This window comes from Lonchura striata, chromosome 30, assembly GCF_046129695.1.
Source record: "Lonchura striata isolate bLonStr1 chromosome 30, bLonStr1.mat, whole genome shotgun sequence".
Taxonomy (NCBI): domain Eukaryota; kingdom Metazoa; phylum Chordata; class Aves; order Passeriformes; family Estrildidae; genus Lonchura; species Lonchura striata.
The window spans coordinates 4,711,698-4,730,893 of NC_134632.1; the positions used below are offsets into that span (position 1 = coordinate 4,711,698).

The 19,196-nt window shown below is 48.9% G+C and overlaps 1 protein-coding gene and 1 long non-coding RNA gene across 4 annotated transcripts in view; one reads left to right on the forward strand and one right to left on the reverse strand.

Annotated features, from left to right (window-relative positions):
- LOC110473467 (uncharacterized) overlaps positions 1-1,884 on the reverse strand; it is a 13,187-nt gene extending 11,303 nt beyond the window's left edge. Inside the window, exons 1-2 of one of the 2 annotated variants that reach the window (XR_002465875.3) lie at positions 1,655-1,884; positions 557-677 (exon numbers count right to left, since the gene is read on the reverse strand). This is a non-coding gene — a long non-coding RNA (uncharacterized LOC110473467). Of the gene's footprint in view, positions 1-556; positions 912-1,654 lie in introns of those variants that run through there. The other variant, XR_002465876.3, reaches the window with a different exon arrangement.
- On the forward strand, positions 1,263-18,728 carry BRPF3 (bromodomain and PHD finger containing 3). Of its 2 annotated transcripts, XM_077789087.1 has the most exons (13): positions 1,263-1,407; positions 1,540-1,592; positions 4,373-5,775; positions 6,638-6,794; positions 8,172-8,303; positions 10,215-10,343; positions 10,688-11,000; positions 12,067-12,330; positions 12,485-12,962; positions 13,819-13,916; positions 14,460-14,557; positions 16,019-16,173; positions 16,470-18,728. In XM_077789087.1, the coding sequence occupies exons 3-13, from the start codon at positions 4,391-4,393 to the stop codon at positions 16,651-16,653; spliced, it is 3,393 nt and encodes a 1,130-aa protein (XP_077645213.1). In that variant the 5' UTR covers positions 1,263-1,407; positions 1,540-1,592; positions 4,373-4,390; the 3' UTR covers positions 16,654-18,728. The 2 variants fall into 2 exon arrangements, with proteins under 2 accessions (XP_077645213.1, XP_077645212.1); XM_077789086.1 differs by lacking the exon at positions 1,263-1,407 and having other exon boundaries at positions 1,488-1,592; positions 12,488-12,962.
- The last annotated feature ends 468 nt before the right edge of the window (positions 18,729-19,196 follow it).

Here is a 19,196-nt window from a genome sequence, read left to right on the forward strand (position 1 = left end):
GATATGTAAATAGCAGACCTGTAAAAAAGTATATACCATATATACACAGTAAATACTTCAAAGGGATATGTAAAGACTGTTCAGCAGTAAGTCACATCTTTCTCTTTGCATTTCAAGCTGCAACAGCTCTGGTCCAACCTGAGTACTTTGCAAAACAGACTGTCACAGACTAGCTGCTCTTGGATTCCATGGTTAACATACGTTAAGAGACAAAAGATCTCCAGTTGGACTGTAAATGAGGGAAAACAACATTCTTTGCTTCCTTCTAAAACAGTTAATTCTATAAATTCAGATGGTGATATTATGCAATACTCTGCGCAGAGTGGGAGGTGGAACGCACATATGCTCAAGTATGTGGCATGCTCTATAAAAAGTAAGTGTGGGAGCCTCTGCAATTCCTATCTAAATTCTTATCTCAGTTGCTAACTTAACTTCTTCCTTGTTCAATCCCCTCAGTCCCTCTCTTGCTTGTCCCTCCAGCCTGTCACACCTCTGCATGTGAAAAGGCCATCTGAAATATTACTCTACAAAATAAATACGGGCTCTCGCTATTTACATTGTTTGTTTGATGTTGCTTGTAGACTAACTGTGGCAGGCAAAGGTTCTCTGGGAGTGTGGCCGGGTTGGACTCTGGCACCCGACCATGCTTCAGGGTGTTTCCTGGGACCCCACGCCTCCTGCAAAAAAAAGTGGGCTGCAAAATCAAGGCACCCCAAACAAGCCAGGGACAAAAATCCCACTTAATTTCCCGTGGCCTGCCGGGGGAGGTACCACTCACAGCCAGTACATCTACACCCGAGCTCCCAAACCCCAACCCCGCGGATGATGCGGGGGGCAGGCGAGGCACAGGGCGAGCCCGCTCCGGCCTCCGGGAGGCCGCGGCTCCCCGGTGCTGCCTGGTCAGCTACGGAGGGGGAGAGCACCGGCAGCGGCGACCCCCGCCCAAGCCGCGGGCAGCGCGGAGGGACCCCCCGGCAGCGGCCGGGGGCCTCCCGCTCGGCGCGGCCCGGGTGTGGGAAGGCACCGGGGAGGGGCGGGCGGTGCCTGCCCGCGGGGGGAGCGGAGCGCGGAGCCCCCTCCCCCGCTGGCCGCTGGCTGCCGCCTCTCCCCGCCGCTCGGCCGGCCCGCGCCGCCACCGCCGCCGCCTCCATCTTGAGCGTGTGTCCCCTGCTCCCCCCCACCCCGCCTCCACAGCACCGAGAGCGTCGGGGGCGCTGGAGCCCCGGGGGGGAGCGGGGGGGAGGTGAGGGTGGTGGGGGGCGAAGCGGCACCGGGGCCGGAGCGGCAGCGGCGGGAGAAGCGGCGGCGGCGGCGGCGGCGGCAATGAGGAGGCGGCGCTGAGGAGGCGGCAGGAGCCGGAGCGGACGGAGCCGACATCTTGTGCCCTCCCCTCCCGCCGCCGGCTGGGTGAGCCCGTCCGCCCCAGGGGGGAGGGGAGGGGGAGGCGGAGAGAATTTAAAAAAAAAAAAAAAAAAAAAAAAGGAAAAGAGAAAAAAAAAAAGGAAAAGAGAAACAAAAACAAAAATTTCCCCCCAAAAGGAGGCGGCGGCAACGGTGGAGAAGCCGCGGCAGCGGCGCGCCGAGCCGGCCAGGTAAAGCTCTGCGCGGGAGGCCGCGACACCGTTCCCTCAGGGGTCTCTCCTCCCTCACACACCCCCGCGCCGGGGTCGCGGGAAGGTGACCGGGCGGGCGGGAAGGAGCTGGGGGAGGCCGGTGCGCCGCAGCCTGCGGTCCTCTCCCGCGTCCCTGCTCCGTCTCCGTGCGGCGAGAGCGGCCCGCGATCCCTCGCCGAGGAGGGGGCAGCGGCGGAGAGCGCCCGGGGCCGGGGAACGGGCAGCGCCGTGTCAGCCGGGCCCCCCCATTGCCGCCATCTTGGCCCCCCCTTCTTCGCGGCGCGGCGGGGGCGCCGCCCACCTTCTCCCACGCGATTGGCCCAGGCGGGGCCGAGCGTACCCGCCGTTAGCCCCGCGGAGACTCGCGTTGCGATTGGTGCTGGCGCTGTGATGGACGGCGGCGGCAGCCAATGGCCTTGCAGCCCTGCTGCGCTCGCGCTGCCCGCTCCCTGTCTCTGGAGGCTGTGGCCGTTCCGTGGGGAGACGCGGCCGCGGCTCGGTCCCGCGGGTTCATCGCCTTCTCCTCCCCCCGGGACGGTTTCGTTCCTGTCCGGGTCCCTGCCGTGCCTTGGCTCGCAGCGCTGGCTGCTACTGGAGTTCCCTTCAGGGAGCCCTCGGTGCGCGGGGTAGCTCCTGAGAGGAGCTCCCGACAGTGCCTGACAGCTGAGGGCATGTCACCGTTCCCTCAGCGGCTGCTGAGATCTGACACCGCTCATGGCGAGCCCTGACTTTATACCTGAAACTTCACCCATGGCCCGTCTCGTGCTCTGCCTGTTCCAGAGGGAGGGCCTCTCTCAGGGGCCCTGCATCTCCATCAGCTTGGCTTGGTTACAGCAGCACCAGGGCATTGATAAAGATCGAGATCTCTGCGTGTGCCAAGGCAAGCAGCTCTGTCACATGTCTTGGGCACCGACACAATTCGTTGCAGGCATCAATGTCAGTGTGAGGAGCATAAACCCTTGGCAGGAGTGTGAGGGGACCATGGGCAAGCACAGATGTGGCAGGAACATGAAGGGACATTGTCAAGGGCAGCAGGAATTTTGCTGGTGTTTTGGTTGGCAAAAGGTGCAGAGGGGACTGCAACTGCTTTCGGTTGTTTCTTTCCTCTGGCATCCATTGATTTTATCTTACAGATGTGTTTTTTAAATAGCTCCTGGAATTTGCTCCTTCTTTCTGGAATAAGCTTGGACCTCTTATAGGTCCTGGTCCTGTGAGATGCTGCATGCTGTGGCACACAATTGAGAGTTTCTGGAACTATGTCCTTCATGGAGTACAAATATTGCATTGGCTGAGTACAAATAGTGGGTTTGTAATGTGTTTCCTTGTCTGTGGGTCCCACAGAAAGGAACTGAATGCGTGGATTGCTTTAAATAAGGGTGAGGTGCTGGTTCAGGCCTCTGCATAGCAACAGATAAGCTCTGGGCTGGCTTATCTTCTCACAGAGAATTTACATTTGCTTTTCTTTGTCTCCTTTCTGACTTCTTTCAGCCTCAGCTTGTTTATTCCCATAAGTCATGTTCCCATCCTTGACTCTGCCCTTCTCTCTTGCATTACTCACTTGGCTTCCTCTCTGCTTTCCCTCTTGCCAGCTCCCTCCTTCACCCTCCGATCTCTGAGCTGCAGCCACCATGTCTGAATCCTTCCCCAGACCATCTCCCCAGGCTTCTCCTCTGCTCCCCTCTGACAGGCACCTCCTTAATGTCAGCAGCCGACTCTCAGCTAATTATCTGGCTTGCTGATTAGCAGTTTGTGCGGGCAGAGCTGGCTGGGGCTTTTTGTTAAGGCTCTGAGCAAATGCCATTTCACGGCTCCTGGTGCTGGGAGCTGTCTTGCTGCTTTCCTGCTTGGAGCCCTGTGGACTCTCCATAGCCAGGTGACTCAGGTGGATGAATGGGAATTGTGGCTCCAGAGGGGCTAACGCCAGAGCTTGTAAGTCCATTCAGATCCATGCTGCTTGTTGCCTTTTTATCCTTCTTTGCTTCCTCGTGGAAGAGCAGAAGGGCTTCACATCTTGTCTCTGCTGCATTGCTCAGTTCATCCTCTGGTTCTGTTTGTGACCCTTGACAGAAGGAAAAGCAAAGCTGGAGGATGATTTTTCATTATGGGACTTTGCATCTGCAGTGTCAGAATGGAAGGATTGGTGGTGGCAGCCCTGAGCTGTGAAACCTGGAGGAGCTCCCTCCTGGATTGAGGGAGAACCATTAGTTTTCTCATCTGGAGCTGACAAAAAAAAGAATTAATTTGGAAATAGCATTCATAAGACCCGAATAGTGCATTCCTTTTCACCTGGAAAACAACCAGCACATTTGGGAATATAAATGAAAAGTCACAGGCAAAAGAGCAGAGGAGAACTTGTTGGTTTGTGTGAGCTTGATATGTAAATGGTGCAAGAAGATGTGAACAATGTTGTTTGAATTTCAGGGGATCTGAATGGTTTGCTGATCTGGATGCACAGCAGACTGTTTGTATATTGTGCTGTCAAATTATTTTGAGGTTTTCTCACTGGTGGTGTGGTAGAATGTACATCTGAGGTGCAAATAGAGGAAGTTGGAGGGTGCTGTGCTCTGATACACATTGCAAGAAATGGCTGATATATCAAAACCTGCCTGTATCTGAGGTGTAAAGACTCGGGAAGCCTGAAGTTACTGGAGTGTCTGGTAGGAATTCATACTATTGCAGCATTGAGTGAGTTTTTCAGTCTGTGCTGCTTCTCGCTTGTCTCCTTGTCTTACCCTGTCCTCTGTGCTGTTGTGTCCCAGGGTCTCTGGACCACAGGGATGAGGAAGCCTCGGAGGAGGTGCCGGCAGCACCTGGAGGGGAGGCGTTCTCCCTCGCCCTACAGCCTCAAGTGCTCGCCCACCCGCGAGACGCTGACCTACGCGCAGGCCCAGCGCATCGTGGAGGTGGACATCGACGGGCGGCTCCATCGCATCAGCATCTACGACCCCCTGAAGCTCATCACCGAGGACGAGCTGACAGCCCAGGACATCACCGAGTGCAACAGCAACAAGGAGAACAGTGAGCAGCCCCTCTTCACTTCCAGATCTAAGAAAACACCTTCCAAAGGCAAGAAGAAGGAGTCCTGCTCCAAACATGCGCCGGGGATATCTTTGCATTTGCCCCAGCCCAAGTTCCGTGTGGTGGACTCCTTCAGCCAGCCAGATGCCCCTCCCCTCCCTGCTGCCTACTACCGGTATATTGAAAAGCCTCCCGAGGACCTCGACGTAGAAGTGGAGTATGACATGGATGAGGAGGATCTGGCATGGCTGGAGATGGTCAATGAGAAGAGAAGGGCTGATGGTTATGGGACAGTTTCTGCTGACACTTTTGAGCTGCTGGTGGATCGGTTGGAAAAGGAGTCGTACCTTGAGAGCCGAAACAGCGGGGCTCAGCAGTCCCTCATCGATGAGGATGCCTTCTGCTGTGTCTGCATGGACGATGAGTGTCACAACAGCAATGTCATCCTGTTCTGTGACATTTGCAATCTGGCCGTGCACCAGGAGTGTTACGGTGTGCCCTACATCCCTGAGGGGCAGTGGCTTTGCCGCTGCTGTTTACAGTCCCCTTCTCGCCCTGTGGATTGTGTCCTTTGCCCAAACAAAGGGGGAGCCTTCAAGCAGACCAGCGACGGCCGCTGGGCTCACGTGGTCTGTGCCATCTGGATCCCAGAGGTCTGCTTTGCAAACACTGTGTTCCTGGAGCCCATCGAAGGGATCAATAACATCCCTCCAGCTCGGTGGAAGCTCACATGCTGTATCTGCAAGCAGAAGGGCATGGGAGCTGCTATCCAATGCCACAAGGTGAACTGTTACACTGCCTTCCACGTCACCTGTGCACAGAGAGCCGGGCTCTTCATGAAGATTGAGCCCATGAGGGAGACCAGCATCAACGGCACGACGTTCACCGTGCGCAAGACTGCCTACTGTGAGAGCCACTCCCCGCCTGGCACGGTGAGAAGAGGGTGTCCAGCTGCTGGTGGTGATTGGCAGGAGGTCACTGTGAAGGAGGAGGAAGAGGAGGAAGCCAATTCTGGCCCTCCCAAAGGGTCTGTGAAGAAGAACCAAGTGAAATTGAAGCAAAAGATCAAAAAGGAACCCAGTGACACGACCAAAGGGCGTTCATCCATGCCTGTGGTGGCCGTTGCACAAATTCCCTCTTACAGGTGAGTGCTGCAGGTTTAGGGAAGGAGTTGGACAGCTGTAGCTGAACAGGGTCTGTTTTAAGGACTCAGTCCCTCTCACTGTTGACCTTGGAAACACTGAATCTTCAGTCAAGGCTTTAGCAATAGCTGTTTTCAGAGTGTCTGCAGCATAACCTGTGGCTGGGTTTCTTCTGAGTGTCACTGTGGTTTTCTGGCTTTGCTGAGCAGCCATCCCAAGCTGTTGTGTAATGCAGACTCTTAGGTGGTCCCTAATAGAAAATACCCATCTACCATGAAGGCATTTTTAAAATACTTGAGGCATTACAGGTTGGTAGGCAGGTAGGGGTCATCCCATTATTAAAATTATTGAGATCTCATTCCATAGTTTCTTAACTCCTCCTCATGCAGAACTAGGTAGTGCTGAATTTTTGTTTGGTGCCTTAGGAGGTGTGTTGATGTGTCTATTTTAACAGATAGGCTGATAAGGCACCATGTGTAAGATAAGAATGGTAAGCAAAGGTTAAAATAGGTGATCTGTTATTCTTGGACTCCTGTCAAATTAATTTCCCAGGCTCCAGATTAATAACATCAAACTTAAACGGCCCCTGGAAGGTTCTTGACACGGGAAGTAATTTTGAAATTAAGGCTTGGAGCTGAATGGATGATTCCATACTTTGTGCTGTGGCCACTGCTTGGTGGGACCCTCCAGTAGGAAAAGGGGGCACATCTGTCTGCATGTGAGGAGATCCCAGATTGTCCCAGTTTGTGTGTACGTCAGAGTGAGCATTGACACAACCCTGCAAAGCTTCATCAGGAGACGCTGCGCTCTGCAAAGCCATGATTGCTTTGCAGCTGGCTCCATGACACCCTGTGCTTCCTTCAGGCTGAACAAGATCTGCAGTGGGCTCTCCCTGCAGAGGAAGAACCAGTTCATGCAGAGGCTGCACAACTACTGGCTGCTGAAGCGGCAGGCGAGGAACGGGGTGCCCCTGATCCGGCGGCTGCACTCGCACCTGCAGTCCCAGAGGAACGCCGAGCAGGTACCGCTGCTCCCAGCGCGGGGGGCAGCACTCACAGCTTGCCTTCCAGGAGGAGATGAGCTTTACACGTGGCTGGGAGGGGAGCAAGGGTGAAGAGATCCGTTTTAAGCCTCTCTCGATCTCCTCTCGGTGTGCTCATGCCTGAAGAACTGAGCTGGTGTATTAGGGGGATATCCATGATGCCACTAAAGTTGCTGTTGGTGAGACAGCAGGTGGGAGTTTTTCCTCTGAGTCAGAAGACCCAGGGTTGTGCAAGGGTGTGATGGGCTCTTGGTGGAATGATCTCTTATATGAATGATTAAAACAAATTCCTTGGAGTGAGTAAAGAAAATTATTTTAACACCAGAATTATGGCCAAATTCCAGTTCAGGTCATTCTCCCTGCAGCTTTAATTTCTGTCCATCCCATGCACATTGAGATATAATTATCAATTCTGGAGTCTTTATGTCCTCTTTTGAGCTGGCATCTGTGTCCTTTTATCTTGGTGCTATTAAACAACACTGCATTTGGCATGAGCAGCAGTTGCTGGAGTAATGAAGCAGTAGGACTTTACCCTCTAACACAGCCTGTCAGGAGGGATTGTATACAATGTATTTCTATTGTAGTTGGAGGAATTTGTAGACTTTCGGTTTGCAAGAAGACTGCTGTGGGTGCTAAATAAAAAAAATATTCCCCACTCATCAGTGCAGAGCTTGGGAAAGTGCAGCATTTCCTTTGTGTATTAAACTGGCAATTTACATTAAGTTCTTAGAAACAAATATCCTATTAATATAAACCATGAAGATCTTGGGAAGCAATTGTTCTGTTTGCAATCATGAAATTGTATGCACTTGAGGTATGTCATCCAAATTACTAAAAAATCTACAGATTTAGGAGAGGACAGATGATTGTGTTGTGAAGTCACTAAATAGTGTCTTGGAAGGTGTGAGCTCATCTCCCACTGTTGGCCATTCTTGGCAAATGTCTTTCCATGGCTCTGTTTTTTATGGATTACAAGCTAGCTCTATTCTCCCCTGCTTTGGTTGCCTTCCCTTGAGACTGTAAGTGCTTTGGGCTGCTGCTCCAATGCATAGGAAAATTTCCAGCCTCTGTAATAAACTTAGATATAAAAGCAGGGAGGGTGTAAATGAGCACACACTGAAGTGTGTTCCCAGGGTGAAGCTGCAGGATAATTTGGGGTAATTTCACAGCTAAGGTAAAATCTAGAAAAGCTGATGTTCTCTCTGTTAGACAGCTAAATGTTGGAGGAAGGAGGGGACATAGTCTGAGCAAGAGACAAGGCAGTAAGAGGAAGACTCTGAGAACAACTCCCTAGAAAAAGAAGGAAACACAGGAAGCCTATGGTGTTTTTTATCTCACCCCACTCATACTTTGCAGAAGGAGCAGGATGAGAAGACCAGTGCAGTGAAGGAGGAGCTGAAGTACTGGCAGAAGCTCCGGCACGACTTGGAGCGGGCTCGGCTGCTCATCGAGCTCATCCGGAAGAGGGAAAAGCTCAAACGGGAGCAGGTAGGGAGTTCTGACCATCCAGTTCCTGCTCTTAACTGCAGTCCCATGCAAGCTCTCTGTGCTGCAGGAGGCTCAGGAGGAGCATAACAGTTTTTCTTGAGCCTTTTCTTCTTTTGACACATTCTGACTGTTGGGTGTGCAGAGCCACCTTGCCCTGTGCCAGTCACACATTTGCACTGTGCAGCCTCTGCCCTCAGAACCAGGGCTGGGCTGCAGAGTGCTGACAAAATGTATTTGCATCATTAATAGTGGATTTGATTCCTGACCTACAGAACCTCTTCTGTTTCTCAGCATGGACCAAGTGTTTTGCAGAACAGAAGTTAAGTTTCTTTCATGATTATTTCAGGAATTTGGTAACACCTTCTCCAGAGAGAAGTCTAAATGACAATTTGACATTAATTTCTGAAGCTAAAAACTCCTGTGGTTTGTCCTCTAAGAACATTTTTAGAAAAACAGTTTTAAGATGGAGACCATTTACTAATTTTCCAATTTCTCCTTTGACCTGTGTGCACATCTCCAAAGTTTCACCAGTTGCTTCCAATGCTTGCCAGCCTTGCTTGTCTTTGCTATCCTTATCTTGTTCGTTGCTGCACCCACAGCTGTGCTCTCTGGCTATGGTATCCTCCAGGGCAGCTCCAGAAAAGGCTCACTGGCACACAGTGAGCCTCTGCACATCCTCAGGCCTTGCCTGGGTACTTCCAGGCTGTCTGCAGGGAGAGGGAAATCAGCATCCTCTGTGATCACAGCTCCTCTGAGAGCAATTTTTCCATGGCCAGAAACTACCCACAGCTTTTCTGGAGTCCTTTTGATGGTTCATTTGCTGCATTGTCCTTGATTTACATTTACAGTTGCTCAGCCCTCATTGCTGTGTGAACATATTTTAAGTAGGAGGAAAAAAAACCAAAAACCATTATTGGGCTTTGTTTGCTTTTGATATCTTGATAGAACTCTATCACAGCTGGCTAAATCCATAAAAGCCTATAGAAACTGTGATGTGTTTTTTAAAAGGATAAAATACCACAGGAAAGTAAATCTAGTTGGGCTCTGTCCCAGCCCAGCTTTTAGGTGAGTGCAGAAGGATGCTCCAGAATTGTGCATCTCTGTTTGGTTTTTTTCCTGTTTTGGGGGAAAAGTGTGGTCTTTGTCTATATTCATTTCCTCATTTATGCAGTCTTGTTGCTGAGCACATCAAATGCAGTTTGCTTTGTGTTAACAGACTCGCTTACCTTTGTTACTGAAGAGTTGATTTAATGACATAACGAGTGATTACAAGATCAAAGAAATGAAGATGTTAAAGGACAAATACTTTTATCCTGTTCTTTGAATAGATTTTCCATGCAGGAGGTTTTCAGTGCTACAACTTGTTTGTTTGAAATCAAACAGTATTAGAGACTTCCTAAAGGATAGAAGGAACTGTATTAGGAATTTGCAGACATCTAACCACTGTTGTTTGGTTTCTGCCTTGAAGTCTGAGAGCTTATGTCTTCAACTTTGTTTTTGCTCTCTATTCTTAATTATGGATGTTGTTCATATAAATGCCTGCATACTCTTAATTTTTATATAATGTTGCTAATTAGCATAATAACAATATCTTGAGGCAGGGAGTTCTCCAGGATAATTTACCAGGCGTGAAAGCCTGTTTTCATTTTTAATTGTGGTATTCTTTAACTTCCTGGGGTTTCCTCTTGTTTTGACTTTGTGAGATTGAATAAACAGGAGTTTCCCCTGTAAAAGGATTGGACTGGGCAAGGTACATGGAGAGTGCAAGGTGTTTGCCAGAAGTTCTACAACAATGCCGGCCTGAGGTTTCCACCACTGAGTAAAGCTAGGGGGAAGATTCAGAGGAATCTGGAGGGAGACACCACCCACGGATCCTGTCCTCAGTGGGTGTCCTCATGGCTGTGTTCCCAGGTGAAGGTGCAGCAGGCTGCCATGGAGCTGCAGCTGACCCCTTTCAATGTCCTGCTCCGCACAACCCTGGACCTGCTGCAGGAGAAGGATGCTGCCCAGATCTTCACAGAGCCTGTTAACCTGAACGAGGCAAGTCTCTTTCCTAGAGGTGCTTAGTGGGTTGTAGATGAGTTTTTCTGGGCAGAAGCACAAACCACCTTGTCTCAGGCTGCTGGTGGACTAAAAACTGTCTCATAAAGGACTCATGATGTGTCCAGGACAAAAAAAGGGTATTTTTTTTCTGAAAGTTTAGCACATTTTGGATGAGTAATGTTTTGCAGAGCTAGGGTGTGTCTGCCTTGCCTGGGTGACACAGAAATGAACATCTGTTGCTGCCTCTTGCCAGTGGAAAGGGCATTAAGAGTGCTTGTGATGGGTGCGCTCTGGTTGGCTAGTAAATGGTTTTTGTAATTGTACAGGTTTTATATGTTTAGGTTCCAGATTACCTGGAATTCATTTCCAACCCAATGGATTTTTCCACCATGAGGCGGAAGCTGGAGTCCCACCTGTACCGAACCTTGGATGAGTTTGAGGAAGACTTTAACCTTATAGTTGCCAACTGCATGAGGTATAATGCTAAAGACACGATTTTCCACCGAGCAGCTGTCCGGCTCCGGGACCTCGGGGGAGCGATTTTGCGTCACGCGCGGCGCCAGGCCGACAGCATCGGCTTTGACACTGGCGTGGGGATTCACCTGCCTGAGTCGCCCAAGCCCCACGACTTTTACCGCTTTTCTTGGGAGGATGGTGAGTAATGATCAGTGGTTTTTATCCCCTCAGGCAGATCATAGCTTTAGTTCTGAGCATGCCCTTCAGCCTGCATGGAAATTGTGGCCATTCTGCATAGGAGAATTTTCCTATCCATCTGTTTACCTAGGCACATATAGAACTCCTCTAGAACCCCAGAGTGGGATTTCAGGTGAGCTGGGCACTCTGAGCTAGGTGCAGCTTAGCTCCAGCTCTCCTAGTGCATGTTGGTGTTGGCAGAGCCTTGTAAACTGCCCATGCTCTTTGACTTGTGCCAGGAATGTCTTACCAACTCACTAATTTAAATGGCATTGCAAACTTGGGTCTGGGATTTTTTGCTGTGAGGAAAGCTCACATATTTAATTGTTAACTGGCAAAATGTACAGCAGCTGGGTTAGATGGAGCACTGAGGGCTGAAAGGGGGTGATGAGGGGTGAAGGTGCTGGGACCTTAGCAATCCTTCTAGCTGAGTTTTTCCATTCCCAACACAACCTCATCCATTCCCACAGTCCTCTTGAGGCAGCTCCAAAGCATTGGTTGAGTAACTTGGCTAAACTTAGTACAGCCATCAAGCACACAGAGCTTGCAGTGTGCCATCTGGTTCCTAAATGTTGAAGGCCACTTGGGTACAGATGGACGGTCATTATGAAATTTGTGTAGGTGTTCAGCTGTCTGTCCTGCTCCAGTGGATGCCAGCCCTCCAGCAGAGCCAGAGGAATGGAAAATATGTTACGTTTTGGCCCCTTATGTTTGCGGTCTGATTTTGTCATTTAATCTGACAATGAAATAGATTTCTGACAAGGGCCTAGACCACAAGTTGTTCTGTGTGGGGTGCAGACATATCCTTTCACTGTTGCCCCCGTGGCAGTAACAGGAACTGAGGGATGGTCAAGTTGAATCAACTGCTTTTTATCCAAAGAAGGAAGTCCAAGCTCCAGTTATTTCCCCAGCCTGAAGTGATTGATTCATAGACAGCATCAAAGGGAATGAGGCCTGGCACTGGCCCCAGGTGCTTCTCCAAGAAGCCTTGCTCCTTCCTTCACTGTTCCCTTCTCTTGTGCTGCAGTGGATAACATCCTGGTCCCGGAGAACCGGGCTCACCTGTCGCTGGAGGCGCAACTGAAGGAGCTGCTGGAGAAGCTGGACACGGTGAGCACCATGCGCTCCAGCGGCGCCCGGACGCGGCGCATCCGGCTCCTGCGGCGCGAGATCAACTCCATCCGCCACAAACTGGCCCAGCAGCAGAGCAAGGCCCTGCCCAACGGGGACACTGTGCCACGGGAGGGGCTGGAGACAACATCCAGGGAAGGGGATGAGGAAGGGGAGAAAGGTGAGCAGCGGGATTTTGATTCCAGGTCTCTAGTGCTCGTCAGCAGTCAAAGCCTGCTGTTTCTCCTGTGACTTTAGGGAAAGATGGGAATGCTGTTGGTAGTTTTGGGAATGACTCTTGCTAAAATGTTCAAGCAGATTCTTTATTCCTTTAGCAGATGGTGCCAAGCTCCCGTACCCTCCAACCCTGGAGCCCACAGGACCTGCACCCACCCTCTCAGAGCTGGACTCTCTGCAGGACCCTCCAACACTCAAACCCATCAGTGAGAGCAGGTCCCTGAACCAGCTGCAGAGGAGGATGGTGTCGGACAGGGAGCTCTTCGACAAGAAGGCTCTGCAGCAGGAGAGCCAGGCTTTCCAACGCCTGCTGTCCAGCAACGGCCTCAACGGCCTGGCCCTGTCCCCTGCAGACAGCCCTGCCAGCCCCGCCCTCAGCAGCGTGGGCCGGCGGACATCGGTCCTTTTTAAAAAAGCCAAGAACGGTGTGAAGCTGCAGAGGGGTCTGGAGTGCTCCCTGGAGAACGGGGAGGAGCACAGGCAGGGCGGGCAGCACTCTCCCTCCTGCCCCGACGGGGAGCGCCAGGCGCGGAAACGCTCTGCCCTGGGCAGTGGGCTGGTGCTGGAAGCCTGCAGGTGAGTGGCCCAGGCAGAACTGTTCCCTGAAACACCTTCTGTGTCTGGATTAATCTCTCTGATTCTGTTCTTTGACTTCTTAGTTCCAAACCCAGCCCAGACTGTTACTTGTGTATTGACTCTAAAACACAAAAAGCTGCTGGGTGTTCCTCCTGTCCTCTGAAGCTGCAGGTCCCAAAAGCAGTGCTTGATTTTTCAAGCAAGTGGATGTGTGTTACACTGCTCTTTCTCAGTGCATGCACATCCTCTCTACTGATGCAGTTCCTGGGAACCAAAACTTGGAAAAACTTCAGATTTTCAGTTCAGCACTGCAGGAAATGCTGAACTTTTACCACCTACTAAATATGTGGTTTCTTCCTCTCAAAAGTTTAAGAGCAGAACTAGGCACTTCAAACATGACTGAACAGAATTAAAGCAAGCACCTGACGTCTTCTGATGTCTCGTGGATAACTTGTGTAATTATTCTATCCAGGAGCAGCTCTGTTTGCTACTTTTTCTCCAGTCTTTCTTTTCCAGCACCAAAATCACTCACAATAGGTTGCTTTTTAGAAAACTCTAAAAGAAAAAAAATTACAATATGTGAAAAAATATGATTGCTTGAGGTGGAGGTAGTCCATTTTCTGAAATGTTTGTAGTAAGAGGATGGAAGGATGTTCAGGATACGGGCTGACAAAGTCCAGTTTGATACTGGAGTTTAAGTTTAAGCCTATACACAACTGGTGTTCTTTTCATGTCAGTGTTGCACCAGTGCTGTAGTTTTTCAGGATTTTAACCCAGTTTGGGGAATCCATTGTCTCTGTTGTCCAGGGTAATCTGTTTTCTCCTAATGCCCTACTTCTCCACATCTTCCTGACAGTGGTTTGATGCCTCCCAAGCGGAGCCGAGGGAAGCCAGCTCTTTCTCGGGTGCCCCTCTTGGAGGGTGTGAATGGAGACTCTGATTTTAGTGGCTCAGGTGAGAATTGCTGCCCTGCACCCACCTGAACCAAAGCATCTCGAAGCACACCAGGAGCCAGTCCTGCACAAACTACCCAGGCTGCTTTGTTACAGATTTAGGTTATTGCATATAGCATTTTCATTACTCCTTTTCCAGGACCAGGACTGGCTGATTTCATATCTATGACCAATTCCATTGTGGGGCCATTTGATTTCAGTGACTCAGTCTGATTAACGTTTCTGATTAACATGAAGAGTTCATGTGAAGCCACATGATCCATGATTTAGGAGACTGTGGCTTTATCTTAGTGCTGAACCTGACTGTACTGACAGAGCACAAAGAAGGCTGGAGTTTGGTACATGCTGAATTTTATCATAAACACCCAGTTCATATAGATACAAACAAGTGATTTTCCTTGTTGTCTTGTCAGTGTGCTTTAAGTACTGCAGTTGTTCATCTGTTTTAGTTGATTGCTACTGAGATGAGGCCTGGGTGAGATGACAGTGTGATTCCTTGTGTTTTCTTGCTGGCACCTAAGCTCTGTCTCCTGCTGTCCCTTAGGCAGGCCTCTCCTGATGTCCTTTGAGAGCCAGGCTGAGCTGGAGCCCCTGGAGCTGGTGTGGGCCAAGTGCCGTGGTTATCCCTCCTACCCTGCCTTGGTAAGTGCCCTGTGGCTCTCCCACAGCCTCACCCTGCAGCTCAGGTAGCCCAGAACACAGTTCTGTTGTGCACAGTAACCAGACAGAAAAGGAAAACTTCCCAAAATAATGTAAAATGTGCTTTTTGTTTCTCCTTTCCCCTTTGCACAGTGAATCTTCCCTGTGCTCATTGTTTCAGAGCTTTGCAGAGGATTCATAAAACATTGGTCTCTCATTGTCAGGGGTAGGAGCTCTTTCCTCTCCTCTGAGGAAAGTCATCAGTACTGTGGGGATGAGAAAACCTAAATTTTATAAATGCAGGCACTGGGTTCTGCTGCCTGCACGTTTTCCTGTTTGGTGAGCACAGCTCCATCTGTAGGTGCCCAGCTGGCCCTGTCATGCCTACATCCTCTTGCAACAACCATATGTTTGATTTGAATATGAGCATATATGCATGTCCCTTGAATGTTATTTCTTACTGTTTATCTGCCTTTGCATATTTATCTATTAATAAATAGATAAATATCAAAAAGAGCAGATTTTGCTGGAAGTGTGACTCTCATCCATGCTCTTACTCCTAGTGGGAGCCCAGAAGAGGGACTATCCATGGATTTTCTGGCCATCCTGGCCAGCCAAAGCAGTTTTAGTTCTCCACGTGGCTACAGCCAGAGTTAAACTGTGGCTTAGAATGGATTTAACCACTGAGACTGCCTCCAAAAAAGGCTTTTTCTATAGCAGCCTGTTGTGGTGGCAAAGTGTCTTAATAAATTCCTACAGATGGCCAATGTCAAAGCCAATTTGCTTTTTCAAGGCCTTAGGAGGGGAAGAAAAACAGACTGAGTATTGCAGCCACCTTCTGCTGTTTTCTTGTGTGCTGACATAGCACAAAAGTGCACATGAACATTTCTGCTTTACAGGGGGAGAATTTGTTGTGACTTATCTTCAAAATTATTGTAGTCTCTGTTTCCCTGGCTTGATGGTGCCAGAACTGCTTGTCAACTCTCAAAATATTTGGCCTGGTTCTGATCTAATGCAGTGCAAATCTGAGCAATGCCACTGATGTCAAGTGAGTTGTCCCAGAATGGAGCTGTTGTGAAATCACATTTGCCTGTGGAGTACAGCAGGAGCATTGCATTTATTTGGAGTTTGGTGTGAGGGAGGGAAATGCTTTGCTGAACAGAATAACACTGAGTTTGTACTGAATTACACATTAGTGTAAAGGCATTTACAGCCACACAGAACCACACACATCCATTTTTCAAGATGGGGTGCCTGGCTTTGGGACTGGCTGGCTTCCCTCCCACAGGGGAAGCCTCAGGCTGAAATTTTTTTTTAGAAAGAGATACTGAAAAAAACCAATTCTGCTTACCCACCCAAAGTAGACTTAATTTGTCTAGCTTGGATACACTGAAAGAACAGAAGAATGCATTCTGTTCATTGCTTGGAAGGATTTTGTGCTGAATGTCCTCCCCGTGTCCCCAGATTATCGACCCCAAGATGCCGCGCGAGGGTTTGCTGCACAACGGAGTCCCCATCCCTGTGCCCCCCATGGATGTGCTGAAGCTGGGGGAGCAGAGGCAGACAGAGGCAGGAGAAAAGCTCTTCCTTGTCCTTTTCTTTGACAACAAGAGAACCTGGTGAGTGTGTGCACACAGCTCCGTGATGAGGGGGAGCGAGAAGATTTAACATAATCTTTGGGATGTGGGAGCACGCAGGGATTATGATGATGTTACATGGAAATTGGGGAATTTAAACAGGCAGAGAGAAGTCTGTGCTCAGAAGGCATTCTGGCTGCAGGGACTTCTATGTCAAATGCAGAGATTTAAACATTTGTACCATCGTTGTGGGGCATTGATGATGGATAAATACATTACATGGGTGTAACTGCTCCTGGGGAGGAGGTGACAGCTCTGTGCACTCCTCCCTGCTGCAGGCAGTGGCTGCCACGGGACAAAGTCTTTCCCCTGGGCGTGGATGACACCGTGGACAAGCTGAAGATGATGGAGGGACGCAAAACCAGCATCCGCAAGTCGGTGCAGGTGGCCTACGACCGAGCCATGATCCACCTGAGCCGAGTGCAGGGGGACAACCCCTTCATCCCAGCCACCTACCTGTGAGGGGCTGCCGGGGCAGCCTCCTGCTCCTCCACACCCACTGCACTGCAGAGTGCAGCACCTCCAGCAGCTGTCAGCACGCCTCGGAGCACCCTGAAATGTGCCAAAAAACCCTGGTCCAGCTCCTTCCTGAATGTGTCTTGCTGAAGAGCTGGCAGGAGATGAAATGTAGTCTACAGGGAGTAAGGTAGGTAGGAAAAGCTGACAGGTGACAGGAGCCAAGGTGAGTTGCTGTGGTGAGCAGAGCACACAGCACTTGGATGTTGGGACCTCATGCACCATCCCCTGCCCCTGCCTCTCCTGGACTGCCAGGGTTTTGGGTCATCAGCCAGTCCCAGGTAATGCCTGGGAACCTGGCACCCCCAGGATTCTTTACAGAAATCCCAACTGGACTTTCTTGTGCCAAATTTACCCTAACCATCATTGGCCTTTTCAATTTTCTTTAAATCATTGTCCTATCACATAAAACCCGCACAGAATCATAGCTGGGAACTCTGATTGTGATTCTCCTGCCTAAGTCCATTGTGTTTTCATGTTTAGATTTTTCTCACTGCATTTAGAAAAGCTTGAGATTTTGGTAACCTTCTCCCCCTGCACATTTTCATGCACAGATGCACAGAGCTTTAAAGATGAAAATCAAATTACCTGATCTGTGTCTGTATGTATGTCTTAGAAATTGATTTTGTAGTTTCACATTTCAGCTCTGGTTTCTGTGACTCTGCTTGTTGCAGTAACATTTCATATCATGACTTAGCACAGTACCTAAGAAAATATAACTTCCTTTTTGTAAGAAGTAATTTTGGAGGTGGCTGTTGAGCTGAAGCAGCTCTTCAGGCACTGAGGTTGATCAGGGTTGAAGGGAGATGCATCTTTTGTGTTGGTTTATGCACATTTGGTGTAAGGCTCCTCTTCCTTTTTTCCCCCTTCCTCTTTTCTGTCTCCCTGTTTTCCTCTGCCACATTTTGGACTGAAACCAAGCACTGAGCAGAGCACACATCCCTTCTGCTGTTTCACCTTCTCCCACACGTGCACATCCTTCCCTGGTGTGTGGGTCTCCAGTGTTGTCATCCAGCTAAACCCAGACAATCCCTGTTGGTTTGGGTTTGCATTGCAGAAAAACAGGGACAAACTGATGTTTGGGAACTTGGCGACTAAATCTTTTCTATTAGCCAAGGACTTTATGATTTCTCTGATCTCTTCTGTTGCATATCCCTCTTTGCTTTCCCATTTTAAAGAGCCAAAGGTGCAAAGCAAGATTGTAGATTGAAGATCATCATTTTGCTTTTTAACTCAGTATTTTTAAATTATTTTTAACTTTTTCATACTGAAGAGAATGTGGAGTCAAAATAATAATAATTAATGATAATGAATAGTAGGGAGTAATCACTGCCATTTCTACTTGCTCTACTTTTTTAAAATACCACTTCTTATACATTGGGGCATGGAACTGCAGTTGAAGGAATTTTAAGATTCCTTTAACATATAAAGATGGGGCATAGGAGTTTATAAAAATATTAATAGTGATAATAATGCCCATGGAGTGTGGCTAGGGAAGGATGTTGTGTATATAGTTGTAAAATGTTCTAAATTATTTAGACCTATTGTCACCATTCTTGAAGTCCTCAGTTGTGTTGCTGGGTCTTTTATATGCACACAGTGTAATTTATTTAAAGGAACATACACTTTTCCAGGTGGTAGCTCAGCTGTGGACTAGTGACCTGTGTATATGTTTTAAGGTCTTGGGAGTTGGTCTTCTTTTTTTTTTTTTTTCTTTTTGTTTGGTTTTTAAATGAGTTTAGAATTTGGATTGGCTGATATCCTGTTGTTGCTACAGAACCTAAATGTTACTGTCAGTCTGCTGTAAAGCACAGATTGCTCTATTTATTGTAGAAAGTGAGTTTATTTGCTTTCTAGAATTGTTTATATCAGATGGTATAAGAGAAGTAATAAGAAAATCTATGCTTGTAAAGAAAAAAAAAAGCTAATTTTACCTACTATAATCTGACTGTCTGAGACTATATTTTCTCTCTGAGAAATAAATGTTCTAATGTATGGAAAAAAAAAGCAAAACAACAAAACATCACCCTCAGAAAGAGTTCTTCCTTGCTAACGTTGTCCTGAAGTCCAGAACTCACCGTGATGGCTTTTAGTGATCCCAGTGGTCCCAGGTACAGGTGGGCAGAGCAAGGACAGGGAGGTGACACAGGGAGGGGTTTCTTGTTCTGCCTCCATGTCCTGTGTCCCCTGTGCAGGGGGTGACACCACTGGGTGCTGCATGGAGAGGTCTCACCTTGAGCTGGTTTTGTTTATTTGTAGGTTTTTTTTTTTTTTTTGTTTAGTGGGAGATTTTTGAATTCTTTTTAAAATTGATGTTAAACTAAGGATCACTCTGTTTTCTCAGAGAAAAACAACAAAAGGCACACACAAACCAAGTCCAAATGCCTGAGAAAAATAAGTCCACCTTAGGAAAGTGACTTTGTGAGATACTGTTTGGAGTTTTATTGGCAACAAGGTTCTGCCTGTCACATGCTTGGCCCGGGCCTCAC

Excerpts from the sequence above, each read along its gene's own strand:
- BRPF3 (XM_077789087.1), top strand. The coding sequence starts at position 4,391 with ATGAGGAAGCCTCGGAGGAGGTGCCGGCAGCACCTGGAGGGGAGGCGT. Across the intron at positions 10,344-10,687 it reads AGCCTGTTAACCTGAACGAG|GTTCCAGATTACCTGGAATT; the intron begins GCAAGTCTCTTT and ends TTATATGTTTAG. Across the intron at positions 11,001-12,066 it reads CCGCTTTTCTTGGGAGGATG|TGGATAACATCCTGGTCCCG; the intron begins GTGAGTAATGAT and ends CTTGTGCTGCAG.